Source organism: Lycium barbarum, chromosome 10 (assembly GCF_019175385.1).
Source record: "Lycium barbarum isolate Lr01 chromosome 10, ASM1917538v2, whole genome shotgun sequence".
Classification (NCBI taxonomy): domain Eukaryota; kingdom Viridiplantae; phylum Streptophyta; class Magnoliopsida; order Solanales; family Solanaceae; genus Lycium; species Lycium barbarum.
Window position 1 is genome coordinate 39,995,516 of NC_083346.1, and position 15,533 is coordinate 40,011,048.

Below are 15,533 nucleotides of genomic sequence, written 5' to 3' on the forward strand. Positions count from 1 at the left end.
ATATTAGTTATGTGAGTTTCTAAATTGCAAACCAAACAATATTAATTTGATACATGAACAATATACTTCCTAACCAGCGACCAAACGTGGTACTCCCTTTGTCCAAATTTATGTGATACAATTTGAATTTCGAGAGTCAAACTTCTTTATCGTAAATTCGAATATATAATCTTTAAGTTTTTTAAAAATAATATATATATATATATATATATATATATATATATAATTAACAATTAAAATATTTATAGAACATACAAATAAATCATGGTAAAGATTTTATTGTTTGATAATCAAAAAAAACAAAAGATATGAAATAAATTGAGAGAGAGTGTTACTTGTGCAGAATTTAATACCTGCATAATTCACCTTCAAACCATCTACCAAACGACCCCTTAGTGTAAATAACCAAATTACCCCTTTCCGTTATTCTTGTCTTCATCAACTTCCTCAACCTTCGAACTTTTCCTTGTCCAGGTCCCCCCCCCCCCCCCCCAACGCCCTCTATAATTTTCTTTTTTAATCTTTGTGTCATATTCTTGAAGGCGTGCTCACAAGTTTCTTGTTTTTGCTATATACATATTGTTATTGTTGTCCATTGTTTTCTTGATTTCTTTTGTCTTTTTTTTCTGGTGGGGACTTGGGTATTACAAGGAAGAACAGGAAAGAACAAAACAAAACAAAAACTTTGTTCTAATATTTATCAAGATTCAGTTTTAGGTTCATGTCAAATAAAGCAAGCTGTTTTTCTTTTTTTGTCTTACGTGTCATTGTTAGTTTTGGTTGTTTGTTTTGTGATGATGTGAGATATACCTCGAAATTGTCAATTTGTGATTTTTTTTCTTTTCGTTTTAATGATGATCTTGCATTTTATAGCCTCTGGATCATGCACAATGTTGTGGTTAATTAATTCATTTTCATTTTGTTAAATCCCTTTTCAAGAAAATTTTAATTTCTCAACTGCTGATATTTGTCATTTCTTCTGTTTCCTAGCCTCTTGATTGATAGCTGCTGGAGTCTACTTATTTTTGGTAAGCTTTCTGCCCTTTATATTTTATCTCTGGCATTTTACACTTTTTGTTGATGGGGTAAATACGTTATATATCTCTATTGATTTTAATACTATGGTTAATTTGTTTATATCATTTCTTGGTTGTGAAGGGAAACTATGCTTTCATTAAGTTCCTTTAATTTATGATCTAATCATTTGTTTCAGCATGAACAGAAACAGAGACATTAGATCTCTCTGTCGTCTTCATGCCTTAGTCAATTATGAGAAAAACTGCTCTAAATTCGATTCTATTAACTCTCAACTAAAGTGTGCTTCTGGTTTTGATTACTAATTTGTGCTTTTCTCAAATCTTTTTGACTTTTTGAAGCAAACTCTTAATTTGTTAAAAAGGTTTTAATTTTTTTTGCTTTCTCAATTTATATGAAATCATCAGCCTTTTTCTCCATAATTGATTTGATAGTAAAATGTTTATCTTTATTTTCATGCTTTCCTCTTCTGCTAGATGCTTTGAAATGGGGAAGAAAGGAAGCTGGTTTTCGGCAGTGAGAAAGGCTCTTGGTTCGGGTAACAAAAAGAAAGACAAGGTACTGGATGAATTCAATACCATTTATTTGGGATAATTACATTTTGGGACCGCTCAAAAAGAATAATAGCCAGCAAATGTATAGGTTTTGTATATTAAGTGTAAATATACATATAATATACATATTGTAATATACATAACCAGTGTATAGGTTTTGTATATTTTGGCTAGTGCTCGTAATTAATCTTGGTTGACGGCCCAAAAATGAAAAAAATCCCCTTTTATTTTCCTTTTCGGTATGTCATATTCTGTAGTTTCTTGAGTAACATTTTAATGCTATTTGCACCAGAAAAAACACAAATGTGAAAAATGGTCTGGAAAGCAACAGAGCGACGAATTGGATTCTTCAAATGCAGAAACTGCATTAGTGAGTCCTGCACCTCCTACTCCTCCTCCTCCTCCTGTAGAGCACCTGAAATTGATTGAAGCTGAAAATGAGCAGAACAAGCACGCCCATTCGGTAGCTCTTGCCACTGCTGTTGCTGCAGAAGCAGCAGTTGCCGCTGCTCAGGCTGCTGCTGAGGTCGTTCGGCTCACAGCTGCAGCCTGTATCTCCGGTAAATCAAAGGAAGAGATTGCTGCTATAAGAATACAAACAGTTTTTCGAGGATACTTGGTACAATGTCTAACTTCTGATGTCATTTAAGCTTGCATAGCATGATCACACATTTAGACTTCTTTTTAACTTCAACTTCGGGTTAGTTGGTTCCATTTATATATCAGCTGAAGGGTTTTCTCCTTCCTTTCCATTACATGGCTGATTTCATTGCTTATCTTTTTTTAATCCTCGTTTCGTAAGTCTAGGATTGTTGTTTTTCTGTCTATAAACTTACCAGGAGATTGAATGATGTTGTTTTACTTGATGATTAGATTTAGTGCAGTCCATAAATTGCGATAAATGCTCAGTATAGAGTCATGTCTGAAGGGGGAATCCCCAAATTGCAAAACTCTCAGTATAGAGTCATCATAGTTTAACAACATTATTAATAAATCTTTTAACTTTTTTCGTCGACTCGGCAAAATTTATGATTTCTAGGGTCCTGGTAATTAATATACTGAATGATCATATGATGGTTTCTCAAGTTTGTTGATTATAAATCACTCCATGCCTCATTCTCCATGAATAAATACTGCAAACAGTTTCTGATACGCTGTTTATACAGGCTAGGAGAGCATTGAGGGCGTTGAGAGGATTAGTGAGGTTGAAGACGATGATTCAAGGGCAATCTGTGAAGCGACAAGCCACATCCACCTTAAGGTGCATGCAGACTCTAGCTCGTGTTCAATCTCAGGTTCGTGCCAGAAGAATTAGGATGTCGGAGGAGAATCAGGCGCTCCAGAGACAGCTCCAACAGAAGCATGAGAAAGAGCAGGAGAAGCTCAAAGCATCTTCTGTAAGTACCTATATATGTATGCCATTTGTTTCCGACAATATCCTTGAGTTCGACATCATGTTTGATTATCATCTGCTTAGGGTTGTCCCCTTGTTTTATATTTATTTTTTGTTTCACTTGGAGGTGGTTTTTATCTGGGTTCCCTGCAAAGGAATATGTACCTCTTTGGTCATGGTTTGTGCCTTTCGGATGAATTTTTTGCATTTTGCAGCAGTCTGGAGATGATTGGAATAACAGTATACGGTCTAAGGAACAAGTCGAAGCAAACCTCCAGATGAAGCAGGAGGCTGCCATGAGAAGGGAAAAGGCTTTGGCTTATGCATACACACATCAGGTACATTCTTTTGTTGAGTCCTCTGTTCTTTATCTACAAAGTGAATACTGAAATGCTACATAGTTTTTCCATAAGCTTTATGTTAAGATCATAGCTTTTTTCTGGAACTAGAAAACTGCAAAGATCTTGTTATATCAAATGTAGCTTCATTCCCGTAAAATTTTCTGACGTCCATCTTTTATTTCATCAAAGTAAAGCAGATAAGTTGTTTGAAAATTGAAGTTTGTTCTAGTACTTTTAGTTCTTGCTTACTTAGGTGGTATATCTAACTTGGAACATAGTTCTAACTTGTCCTGACATGTCAAATCTGCAAGATACAGATGTTCCAGACTTGTTTGGGTGAAACGTTGATTCATTTGATATTTTATGGATAAAGAGAACCTCCGAAAATAGTCAACGGTGGGATTCGTTTTCACTTCAAGGAATTCAAACAACACTTGTGTTTATTGATTTCCTTTTCCCTGTAGTATTTCCTTCTTTTTCCTCTATAAATCGTTTGTTTCAAGGACGGAGAGATTTTTGGCATTTTCCTTGCTGAAAACAATTGAGAATTTACCTAGTTATTTATACTAAAGATTAGTAGATTTCCTTAATAATTAATCTCGTTATATGATGTAAACTATTGACGAATGTAATATGGTATCATATACTTTTACAACAGCCAATACGGAGGAATCCTTCAAAATCTACAAATGAAACATTCATGGACCCAAATAATCCCCACTGGGGCTGGAGCTGGTTGGAACGATGGATGGCTGCGCGGCCATGGGAAGATAAATGTGCAACAGATAAAGAAGTTAACAGTGACGAGGTCGCTGCAAATAGCCCAGCAAGCCATCCCACTGCTGTGGCTGCTAACAGTCCTCGTGATTTCCACCTTGACAATAGGCCTTCTCCGACGGCTCATAAGCAAAGCCGCCCTCCTAGCCGCCAATCAACACCCCGATCAAAGACCGGGAGAGTAAGGCCAGCAAGCCCTAGAGGAAGTAATGTGGATGATGACTCTAGAAGCATGGCGAGTGCACAGTCAGAACACTGCAGGAGGCATAGTTTTGCTGGTTCATCAATTAGAGATGATGAAAGTCTGGCAAGTTCCCCAGCTGTTCCAAGCTACATGGCAGCAACAGAATCAGCACGAGCCAGGTCCCGCTTACCAAGTCCTTTGGGTTTTGAAAAGAGTGGGACACCAGAGAAGGGAACAGTTAGTTCTGCCAAGAAGCGATTGTCATTCTCGGCATCCCCTGGTGGGGCACCAAGGAGACATTCTGGTCCACCAAAGGTAGAGATATGAAGTACAAGCATCTAGTGCTTAAAGGAGCACTTCAGATAGCAGGGAAATCAAGAAGTTAGACCCTTTTTTTTTTCTAAAACTATTCTCATGGGTGTGCATATTGAATAACGAGGGACTGAAGAGAAAATGGAGGATTGTGGCGTTGTATTTGAGTCTTTTTCCATCTTACTCACCGACATGTTTCTAACCTTATACATTACTACAGCCAAAGTTTGTGTGCTATTGAAGATCATATGTAGTGTCACTTGCTTTATAGTGATGATGTTCTGGGTGTGCTTTTCTTTTGTTTCTTTTTCCTCTCTTCTTGAGGCAATATTGAAAACTTTAGATGTTGATAATTTCCAGCAATTCTGGTGATTCTGAGTCATCTATGTGTTGATAGTACCTTGTTATGTTAATGTATGAAACTTATTGGTCATGTCACTTCTGTTGATTTGATTTATCTGCTATGCTTTTACTCTGCTCACATGCTGCAACTTCAATGCATGGTTGGTAACATCTGATCTCTATAATGAGGCCATTTTCAGCTCAACTTGTAAAAATCAAAGTTACGCACCATTTTAAGACTATATTAAACACTTTGTTGTTTAAAAAAGAAGAAACAACGCTGAGCTAAACAAATTCATTTTACCTGGAGTTGTTTATCCTTAAGTACTCCTCACTCGTTTTATACAACAGATATACACAACATTTCATCTGCTGTTTAATTTTTGTCCCGGTTTTTAAAAGTTGTGTAAATATGGATCCACCAGGGGTCTCTCGGTATAACTTCTCCCCCTTCCTCCTCTTCCTTGCTCAAATATGTTGTTCCACTGTTTGCCATGAAACAGTGGAAAAGAGTAGAGTGATTTTTCATTCAATGTGTAGTTCAACTAAAAAATAAAAATAAGATTCGAGTTATTTTAAGTTAAAAAATGGGAAGAACATCAGGACTTTTTATCGAAACCCAGAACTCACATTTGGCTCTAAAAGCTTTCCCTTTTTCATAATACCTCAATGTCAGTAAACCACTAAGGTATTTTACTGTAAAAAATGATTGAAGCAAATGAAGACTCAGGCAATCATGCTGAAGAAAAGATGTGAAGAAACAAAATAATAGGTACAAGGCATAGAAACACATCTAAACTACATGGGGGTTCTATTACCCCCGGACTTTATGCTCGGCTTCTATTACTCCTCCGAACTTATTTTTTTGTATTATTTTTCTCCTTCACTAGTTATCTGATTAAAAAATAAATTAAAACATACAATGTGTGTACATGCGTTAATACTAAGCCCCAAAAGGATCTTAATGTTTATTTCAATTGATTCTTTTAGACCCAAATCGATCGGACCTCATGATCCAATGAGTTTGAGAACAAGTAATAGTTCTCAAAACACATCTTGTTCTAAGGTGGTGCTCTGAGGATCATTGCCATATCATAATGACAAGTAATTGGTCACATGTTGTTAACAGGGGCAGAGCCACATTGGCTCCAGGGGTTCATCCGAACCCCCTCGGCGAAAAATTACAGTGTATTTTCAAAGTTAAAATTATTTTGTTATGTATATATAGTAGATGTTGAACCCCCTGACTTCTTCGTGTATTTACCTTTTAGAATTTTTGAACCCCCTGGATGAAAATCCTGGCTCCGCCACTGATTGTTAAGGACTACTAATTTGTGAGACATTATTATGTGAGGACTCATCTATCAAAGCACAACATTGTTCTAAGCAAATGAGGTACAACCCTTACTTGTTCTCAAATTCATTGGATCATCTCACTAATAGAGGAGGACTCTCATAAGATATAATAAAGTATTATTATCATGTTTAAATAGTGTTGAGTCCTTTATTTTAATTTAATTGATTTATTGCTTATTTAGCCAAAGAGTAGCCTAGCCTATATATACAAGTGGTCAGAAATCATAATTGTTGAAAATTGACACGGGCCGATTTTTGTTATACTAATCCATAGTCCATTAGACTTGTGCAAAGTGGAGTTTGAGGTGGGGTTTGATTTGGAGTTTAAAGTTCGAGGTTTGGGGTTTGGAGTTTAGAGTTTTCATTCATTAGGCTTCTGTTTTAGACTAGTCCTCTTTATTTGTTTTGATTTATTGCAGATTATTAGGCTTTTATTTTGGTCCACAATTCCTCATTTTCTATGGTTTATTTATAATTATTTTAGTTTATATTTGACAGAGTCGTTTGTATTTGTATGGCGTTTCTGATTGAAAGTTAAAACAACTAAAAATAATAGTGGTTACACTTCGCCTTTTCGTATACTTTAAGGTTTCGTCTTAAGTCAGTTGTCGTAGGCTCGTATTGGGAATCATTTGGGCAGTTGTGTATAATACTACGAGTGCATCTCGGAGTTATATAAGTCCTTAAACACGTTTGAATAAGATTACGAAGGTTAGACGTTAAACGAATCGGAGAGAATACGTTTCGTCAGAAAATTGGACGGAGACCATTTTCTCACCCACTTTCACAGACCGTGAATAATTTCATGGGCCGTGAAAATGGTGGTTGGCCACCATGAATTGGAGGTAGTGGAAAGGTTTCACCGCCTCAATTTCACGGCCAGTGAAACTATTCACGCCCGTGAAATTGAGGCGGTGGAATTTTTCCCCTTTGTTATAAATTAAAGGGCCACGACTTGGAGATTATTTTTCACCAAAAAATCAGATCCCCAGCCCTCTCCAAGATCTCTCAACCATTCCTAATCATCCCAAATCATCCTAAACATTTTCTGGAGAAGATAAAACCTTGAAAACCCTAAGCTAGTTCATGGAAGGTGGATGTTCTTGCTTTCACTTGGAGTTTTGGTGAATTTGGTCTTGAAGCAAGTTGTGTGAGTTGGAGTTCTTCAAGTATAAGGTATGTTCTTCATCTTATTACTTATGTTGAGTTGATTTGGAGGTTTAGTAAGTCTTAAAGGTGAAGAGAAACATGGTAGAGAAGTCATAAAGTATTAAGTTGAAGTTGATGGCTATGGATTAATTTATAAAGGGAGTTTTGGATTGATTTGAGTCTATTTGAATGTATTGTTGATGTTTTTATTGATGTTTGGGAGTTATTTTGAAGTTTGGTGGAAGTAGATGATATAGGGGAAATGCTGCCCGATTTTCGTTAGCTCACTCAATAGTTTAGTTGACCTTATAAGCATTTCAACGACTTAACCTTAGTATGAATCATCTTGAATGTAGATTTGCAAGCCTGGGAGGATAGACGTTAAGTGACTAAATAGACGAAAAGGTATGTAAGGTTGTCCTTTTCTTTCCTTGGCATGATCTTATTGATACGAATATATATATATACGAATGTCCTTCATAATGACTTCATTCCTAGAAATGTTGAAAGCTTATGGTTCTTAATGTTCTTATGATATTGTTGATATTTGTCTCATGATTATTGATCTTTATCTTATGGTTATTGATCTTATTCATAGATGTTGATCTCATCTTATGGTTATTGTTCCTTCAAGGTCAGATATGTTCATGATGATAGTTCCGTAATGGTAATCGGAGGTTATCGACCTTACGTCTGTCGATAGCGAAATTTTACCGGATTTGAAATAGGACTCTACAATATGAGTTCAATCCATCTTCAAACTCTAATGTCTATTAGGGTTTCGTGGAGGATACTCTACCCTAAAAAGGTTTCTTGGAGGATACTTTACCCTAAACCCTAGCTTAGGCCTATGTAAAGGGACATATATTCCCTAAGAAAGGCATATCGAATATCTCATCAACTCCATGGATATTCACAAGGAGATCATATCATCTCGAAATCCCATAAATCCCAGAATATTCACTAGGAGATCAAGGCATCAAACACTGCCTTTATCAAATTGCCCAACGTTCTTGGAGATCAAATACATCACAAGGAGGTCATCCTAGTTCGAGAAACAGGCTACTAACGACCCTTGAATCACGAAGAAATATGAGGAGAGAAAAATCAAGGAATTAAACAGATTTTGTACCTGCAATACTTATTAATAAAATATCTATTTCTTCATATTTTGTTTGTGGTTGCAATTTATTTTCAGCATATCAAAACTTGTTGCAAACAAATTGGCACGGCCAGTGGGACCAATCTGCCCTTCATCTCTTCTCTCACAAATCAAATCTGCAAAATATGGAGTCACAAAACCACCAAAATGGAATCTCCATAATATGGGGTACTTCAAGTCTTATCTTTGAGTTTCAGCAAGTCTACACTCCGACAAGCCTGAAAGTAGGGGGCATTTGTAGAAAGAAAATTTTTACCCGATGTTATGTCCCGTGCTTTCGTATGATTGGAAATCGAGAAATAAACAAGACTTGTGTGTTATAAGGAAATATTTTTGATTTTGGTGAATATGACTATGTTGGTTATGGAATCATAGATGTTAAGACATCGGGGAAGGCCGAGGGTAAATTTGGAATTTCAGAAATTAGTTTTGGGAATTAGAAAACGGGACGTTTAACGAATTGGGCCAAGAAAAATATGAAACAAAAATTGGGGCCCAAAGCATTGAAGTGGCCGGCCAAGGGGCAAGGTCCAAGCCCATTTTATTAAGGTCATGTGCTATGCACATGACCTATAAGTGGATATATATATCTAGATGCCTTAGTAGTTATCAAGAACAAATCACAAAAAAATTCAAGAACACCTCAAGTGAGGCTCTCGGCCGAGAGTGAGCAAGAGAGAAAGAAAAATTTTTGCTAGCCTTTGTTTCAATCCAAAAATCTTGATTTTTGCATAGTTGTGAAGTACTCAAGACCCTCTTCAACGGGGTACAATTAGTTTGGCGTAAGGTGCGCGTTTGCGGCAAATCGGAATTTCAAGAAAAAGGTGAGAAATCTATGTTTTTATGTTATGAAATGGGTTTGTATGTTATAGTGATTGATGTTGCATGAAGATTATGGGATGGTGTTGTGTTTGTGCATGGCGTGTGTGTGTGAAAAGGGTGTGTTTGGCCGTGTGCCCTTAGAAGGGGAAAGAAATGTGAATTGATCTTGTTTAGTTTGTTTAGTTGCGTCGTAGTGGCCTTTATAACGTAAATGAATGATTGATGAAGTGGATTGGCGTTGGAAAATGATTTCGGAACGTTATCGGAAAGTATATACCTTTGGTATATTTGTGTATATCATTGTATATCGTTGATGCTAAAGACTTTAAATGTGACATGAAGTTGATGTTAATGAATTCGGAATGAAACGACGCAAGTTAGAATGTTCGTCGCGACTTTTGATGTTTTGAATGAAATATGGAAAATAATGAATTTCGGGAACTTTCGTATATGGTTAGGAATATATTTGGGATGTGATTGAATGATCTTGAATGAGTAAATGAATATAATGATGTGGATATAGATTTGGAGTCTTGGAAGTTTGAATGAAAAGTTGCCAACTTGTGTACTAAAGTAGAACTTTGAAGCTAGAGTGGTTTGATTATGATTTGTGTTGTTGTTGATGTGTGGGCTGTTGTTGTTGATGTATTTTGAGCCGAGCTAAGTCTCGAGGGTGTTAGATTTATAGGGGAAATGCTGCCGAAATTTCGGTAGACAAAAATGAAGTTAATGGCATTTTTAAGCCTAAGAATCTCAATTGGTAACTTTGACCATTTGCAGATTTTAGACGAAACGGGACTTGACTTTTGGGAGAGCATACGACGTCTGTAAGGTATGTAAAGCTACCCACTTCTTCGTTTGGCATGTCTTGGTATGTTAGGTGAATATTGGAACCTCCGGAGCATTTCTGCTCCTCGAAACCCGATCCACAGAAAAGTTACTATTCATTCAATTCAATTGAAGCCTAAGGGCTCTATTTTGGTTAGAATGCAACCAAATGTCCGAAACCTATCGAAATGTGGTCGGGTAACTTGGAAATGATTATGTATGACCTTTTGGCCCCTAAACGTTCGTAAATTATGTTCGCCACCTCAATTCGACTCGAGGTGGGCCCGCTAACCCCGAGACGCCCTATTTGTCCTATTGGGCTCTCCTTTTGAATAAAGTTTGATATGAAACCTTCGGTTTTGGAACTTCCTCCTAAGAGACATGTTTTGAATATTATGATATGCTAAGTTACGTTTTGAACCATACGTACCATTTTGGAAACATTTTGTGAAATGAAACTTTGTATCGACTAAGTATTCGGCTATTTTGTACTATGAAATGACTTATGAGACTACTAAGTTTTGAAAGGCTATTTTGAAATATGAATTGCATTTGTTTGCTCACGACTCCGCTCGTGCCTTATTATGACTTCGTTCACCGGTTCCCGGGCCGGTTATGATTCGTGCGCCTTATAATAATTCGGTCGTATGCTGTGTTACGGTTCCCGAGGCTTCGCCATAGGGCCGGGTTCCGTTTGGAGTTATGCTGTGATATGGCTCGTGATGCGATACGCTCACCTATGTTTGTGTTTGTGTTCGGAGATACGGAGATTTGAAACTTTCTGGTGTTATGCTGTGTGTGGCGCCAGCGTCGGAGTGGCGACCACGTTCTTAAGCGTTTGCATGATTTCGTTTGCATTATGTATACGTATATGACTTTGATACGGATTTTGACATACTGATTTGTACTCCACTTTGTTATCTGATTTGCTTTCAGTTTTGATCCATATTTCTGTACTCCGTGCTTTACATACTCAGTACATATTTCGTACTGACCCCCTTTCTTCGGGGGCTGCGTTTCATGCCCGCAGGTACAGACATTGGTGATCCTCCACTGTAGGCTTCACTTTCTGCTATTTTGGAGTACTCCTTCTGATCCGGAGTCCACTTTTGGTACAGACTCCTTTTGCTATGTATATGCTCTGTATATTTGACGATTTGGGTACGGCGAGGCCCTGTCTCGCCATATGTCTTTGTTTTGAGTTCGTAGAGGCCTGTAGTCATATATGTGGGGCGAGGGTCCTATATATGTTTGTTTGATTTTGTTTTCTGGTCTTAAAGCGGTCCGTTTGTTTTGATGGCCCTAAATGGCCCTTATGCTTATGTTTGCACTTTCGACCGGCGATGTCTATTCAGCCGCTCAGTTTGTATTTGATATGGCATTTTGATTTGTGCGACCGCTTAAGACATATTTGATAAAGATTCAGTTTGATATGACTTTTATGAATTTTTGGAATATGCTCGGATTTGGTAAATGAATATGCGGTTTGGTCTGGGTACCCAGATAGGGTGCCAGTCGCGGCCCACGGGGCTGGGTCGTGACACCCGATTTGAAATAGGACTCTACAATATGAGTCAATCCATCTTCAAACTCTCATGCATGCTTTATATATATATATATATATATATATATATATATATAGCTATTTTCTCGCACCGAGCCGCGCTATAGTCGGCCGGGTACGACACCTATTGTGCACACCACGGAAGTTGGGTACGGATAACACCGAGCCTATTATGGTCGGGTACGGATGACACCAAGCCTATTATGGTCGGATACAGTATTATAATATATGTATGTATGAAAATGTTTTTTAAGGAAAGCATGCATGTCATCCGCCTTAAAGGCATTCAGATGTACAGGTTACTCTCTCTCATCTCATGTTATCTTCATATCTTCATTATGTTGTTTTCATGCCTTACATACTCGGTACATTATTCGTACTGAAGTCCTTTTATTTGTGGATGCTGCGTTTATGCCCGCAGGTAGACAGGGAGACAGTTCAGACCCTTAGGCTGCTTCCATCAACGTTTGTACAGGAGCACTCCACTTGTTCCGGAGTTGTAGATCAGCTTGGTATGATCCTTTTGTGTAAATTTGGGCGGGGTCCTTTCCTATGCACTCCAGTAGAAGCTCATAGACAGATATGTACAATTAGATGTCTTATGACCTTCTCAGTCCATATTTTATTGTACCATTATCTTGACAGCCTTGTCGGCTTGTATATTTTGGGATTAGCTTGATGACGTACGAGTGTATATATCTTGTTGGCTTGTGTCCCTCACAGCTTATGATGTTTATCGGTTAGCATTATGGCCCACTCATGTATGGTTATGTGATGCAGGTACGTCTTGAGGTGCTCGGTATGTTAGCTGCGCGTGCTAGTCATGGCCCTTCGGTTGGGTCAGGACAATAGCAACAAAACTTCTTCATTCAAATAAGGAAAACTTTCATCTATGAAGGCCCAAAAGCTTTCGTTGCTTTCATACATGAAAGAGTTGCAAAAAATTACACAAAGAAAAGGGAAAACACATAAAAAGACCCCTGAACTATGGTCGAATTTTCAGTAACACATTCAATCTTTGCAGGGGTCCTATTGCCCCCCTGAACAAATTTTAAATGGAATTAACATACTCTTAAGTGATGACGTGGCAAAGAGTTTGTGTTCACTCTCTTAGAGGAGTGTGAGATGCCAAAGATAAATTAAAAGCCGATTAGCATATACACGTGTCACTTATTAATTGGCATATTTATATTTAATTACATTTATTTATTATCACTAAACTAAAGCTGATATATTTTTCTTTCTTTATTTTTATTTGGAAATACAATCAATTTTTTATTTTATTTTTAAAAGAATTCCTTTCATTTATCACCTCAAATTTTCCTCTTTCTCTAGATCGGCTAATTACCCACCTAAGTTGGTTAACCACCATCATTGAATTGTATTATGAGTTCTCTAGAAAAGTATTCCAATGCTTGAAACAAAAGCCTTGTCCTCTTTTGCCTATTCCACATTTTTATAAATTCAAATCTATAACAGTCATTCAACCTCCATGAAAAGAGACTAAATGTCAAAATTTCAGACCATCTCAACGTGAAAGTAATCTAAAATGGGATCTTGTACAAATATACAATGTGATTTTATAAAGATAAAATTAAAGGCTGCTTGCAGTGATTAACTGATGAGGATAACAATGGTGAACTACCATCTTCTTCCTTCCACTGTAAAACTCAAAAAAACAGCATGAAAATCACCTTTACACCACCACCACCGACCGACCACCAGCAGATTTGAAAAAGGAAATCTATCACTTTTCCTAAGTTTTGTCCTAATTACTAATTGCTCTAGTTAGATTTGTAGTGGCAACAAAAATGATGAAAGAGAGAGTGGGTGTGAAATAAAGAGGAAGAAAATGAAAATAAAGAAAAAGAAATGTAATATGAAGAAAAACAAGGAAAAAAGCTTCCAAAATATATACAAATGCGTGTACAACACCCTTATACCAAAAATCTGGCTGTCCAGTTTCAGGGTGATCTTAATTCCATTTAAAATTTATTTAGGGGGGTAATAGGACCCCTGCAAAGATTAAGTGTGTTACTGAAAATCCGGACATAGTTCAGGGGTCTTTTTATGCTTTTCCCTAAAGAAATTTTAAAAACTTAGTTTATTAGGGGGTAGGAGGGGTGATCAGAACCCAATTCATAAGAACCATATTGACATACTATCCAAGATCAATTTACCAAAACAGAAACAGAAAACAACACTATCGCACAACAAAGCCAAACCAGCAAAATCAATTGATAACACATATTTTGAGAAAGCACAAGCTAAGGTTCCAAAATTTTGGAAAAACAAGAACATAACACTATGATGTATCAAGAATGGAGCTTTGAAAAGAATAAGATTTTTCCTCAATTCAAGAGAATATGAAGCTTCTTAAGGCAATAGTTGCAAGTAAACTACAAGTTTATCGATAAAATAGCTGAAAACAAAGGGGAGTATGAATCGAGCAAAAACTGGGGAGACTTGAGATCGACCACGACTAGAGAGCTTGAGAGAGACGAGGGTGAGAATGATTTGATTAAGCAACGACTAGAGAGAAAGGGATTTGATCGAGCAACGGCCGGAAAGAAAGGGACTAAAGTATATTTTAATAAACTTGAAATCTAAACCTTAAACTTTTAAAAATTATAAAATACAACCCATGGAGCATTTAATGACTGTTAAGCATTTATTAAGCTAAAAATAATGGAAAAAGAAAAGGATGGGGTATTTTGCAAATTAGAGTTTTAAAAGAGTCTTTTCGCCAATTATTCTCTAGTTGCAAATATAAAATAATGCAATTAAATTATGAGTTTAACATATTAAAACCCTAAATAACATGTTTTGCAAACTAATCATGTCAACAATCGGAACACGGGCCAATGACTCTGATACCAATGTTCTATCAAACTGTAAGTACTAGTTGGGAGACTTACGTATTTCTCCTTAACATATAAGCGAATCTGCAGCAACCACGACTCGTGTCACCGGTCTTTTGAATTCGAACCTCGCGAAGCGGATGAATTTTCTTATTTCCAAAACGTAAAGATTCCTCTAATGGATGCATAGAATTGACCCTAATCCTAGCTGTTTCTCAAAGTTTTTAGTACACCTCTTCTAATACCCGTAGTGATGCTTATATAGACAACGTTAGAATTTAGAATTGGACTAACACATGGACACTTTAATTAGTAAGCACTCCGTATGAATATATATACTATGCCCAAAAACTATTTTTTCCAACATCTCTACCCAAAACATATATACACTCATAGCAAATAAACATGCCTTGAGGCACATTAGCAAATCTGTATTATATTAAAAGCACAAAGGGCCTTAGAAATGTTGATTGGGCTTTTTGCCCTTCATTAAAAAACTCTATAATAGACAAAATTGTCATTTACTATTTTCCTCAAATTATTATTTAATTATTTTTATAATATTTCACATATTTTATTTTTTGAAAATGTAAGAAAACCCATGTTATTTTCGGAGTCCTTTTTTACTTTGGCGAATGTTTTTTGAAAAGGTAAAAAAACCATTGTTATTTTTGGCAAGATAATAAGATCCTATAAGAGTCCTTTTTGGCTTTCATTATTCGTGTAGCACATGAACAGAGTTCTAGTGGGATTGAATTGAAAGTCAGTTTTGTTCTTCTTTTCCCGGATTGATTTGTGATTAATCTGTATTTGAAGATTCTATTTTGTTCTTTTGTCTAGTTTTGTCTCCAAG

General features: G+C 36.6%; 1 protein-coding gene across 6 annotated transcripts; it reads left to right on the forward strand.

Annotated features, from left to right (window-relative positions):
* Nucleotides 1-380: 380 nt before the first annotated feature.
* LOC132614777 (protein IQ-DOMAIN 3-like) lies at nucleotides 381-5,029 on the forward strand. Of its 6 annotated transcripts, none has more exons than XM_060329306.1 (7): nucleotides 381-474; nucleotides 991-1,028; nucleotides 1,512-1,593; nucleotides 1,882-2,208; nucleotides 2,756-2,986; nucleotides 3,198-3,320; nucleotides 3,982-5,029. In XM_060329306.1, exons 3-7 carry the CDS (start codon nucleotides 1,522-1,524, stop codon nucleotides 4,609-4,611), a joined length of 1,383 nt encoding a protein of 460 aa, XP_060185289.1. In that variant the 5' UTR covers nucleotides 381-474; nucleotides 991-1,028; nucleotides 1,512-1,521; the 3' UTR covers nucleotides 4,612-5,029. The 6 variants fall into 6 exon arrangements, with proteins under 6 accessions (XP_060185289.1, XP_060185290.1, XP_060185291.1 ...); XM_060329308.1 differs by lacking the exon at nucleotides 381-474 and having other exon boundaries at nucleotides 489-1,028; nucleotides 1,882-1,959; nucleotides 2,035-2,208; XM_060329305.1 differs by lacking the exon at nucleotides 381-474 and adding an exon at nucleotides 490-799.
* The last annotated feature ends 10,504 nt before the right edge of the window (nucleotides 5,030-15,533 follow it).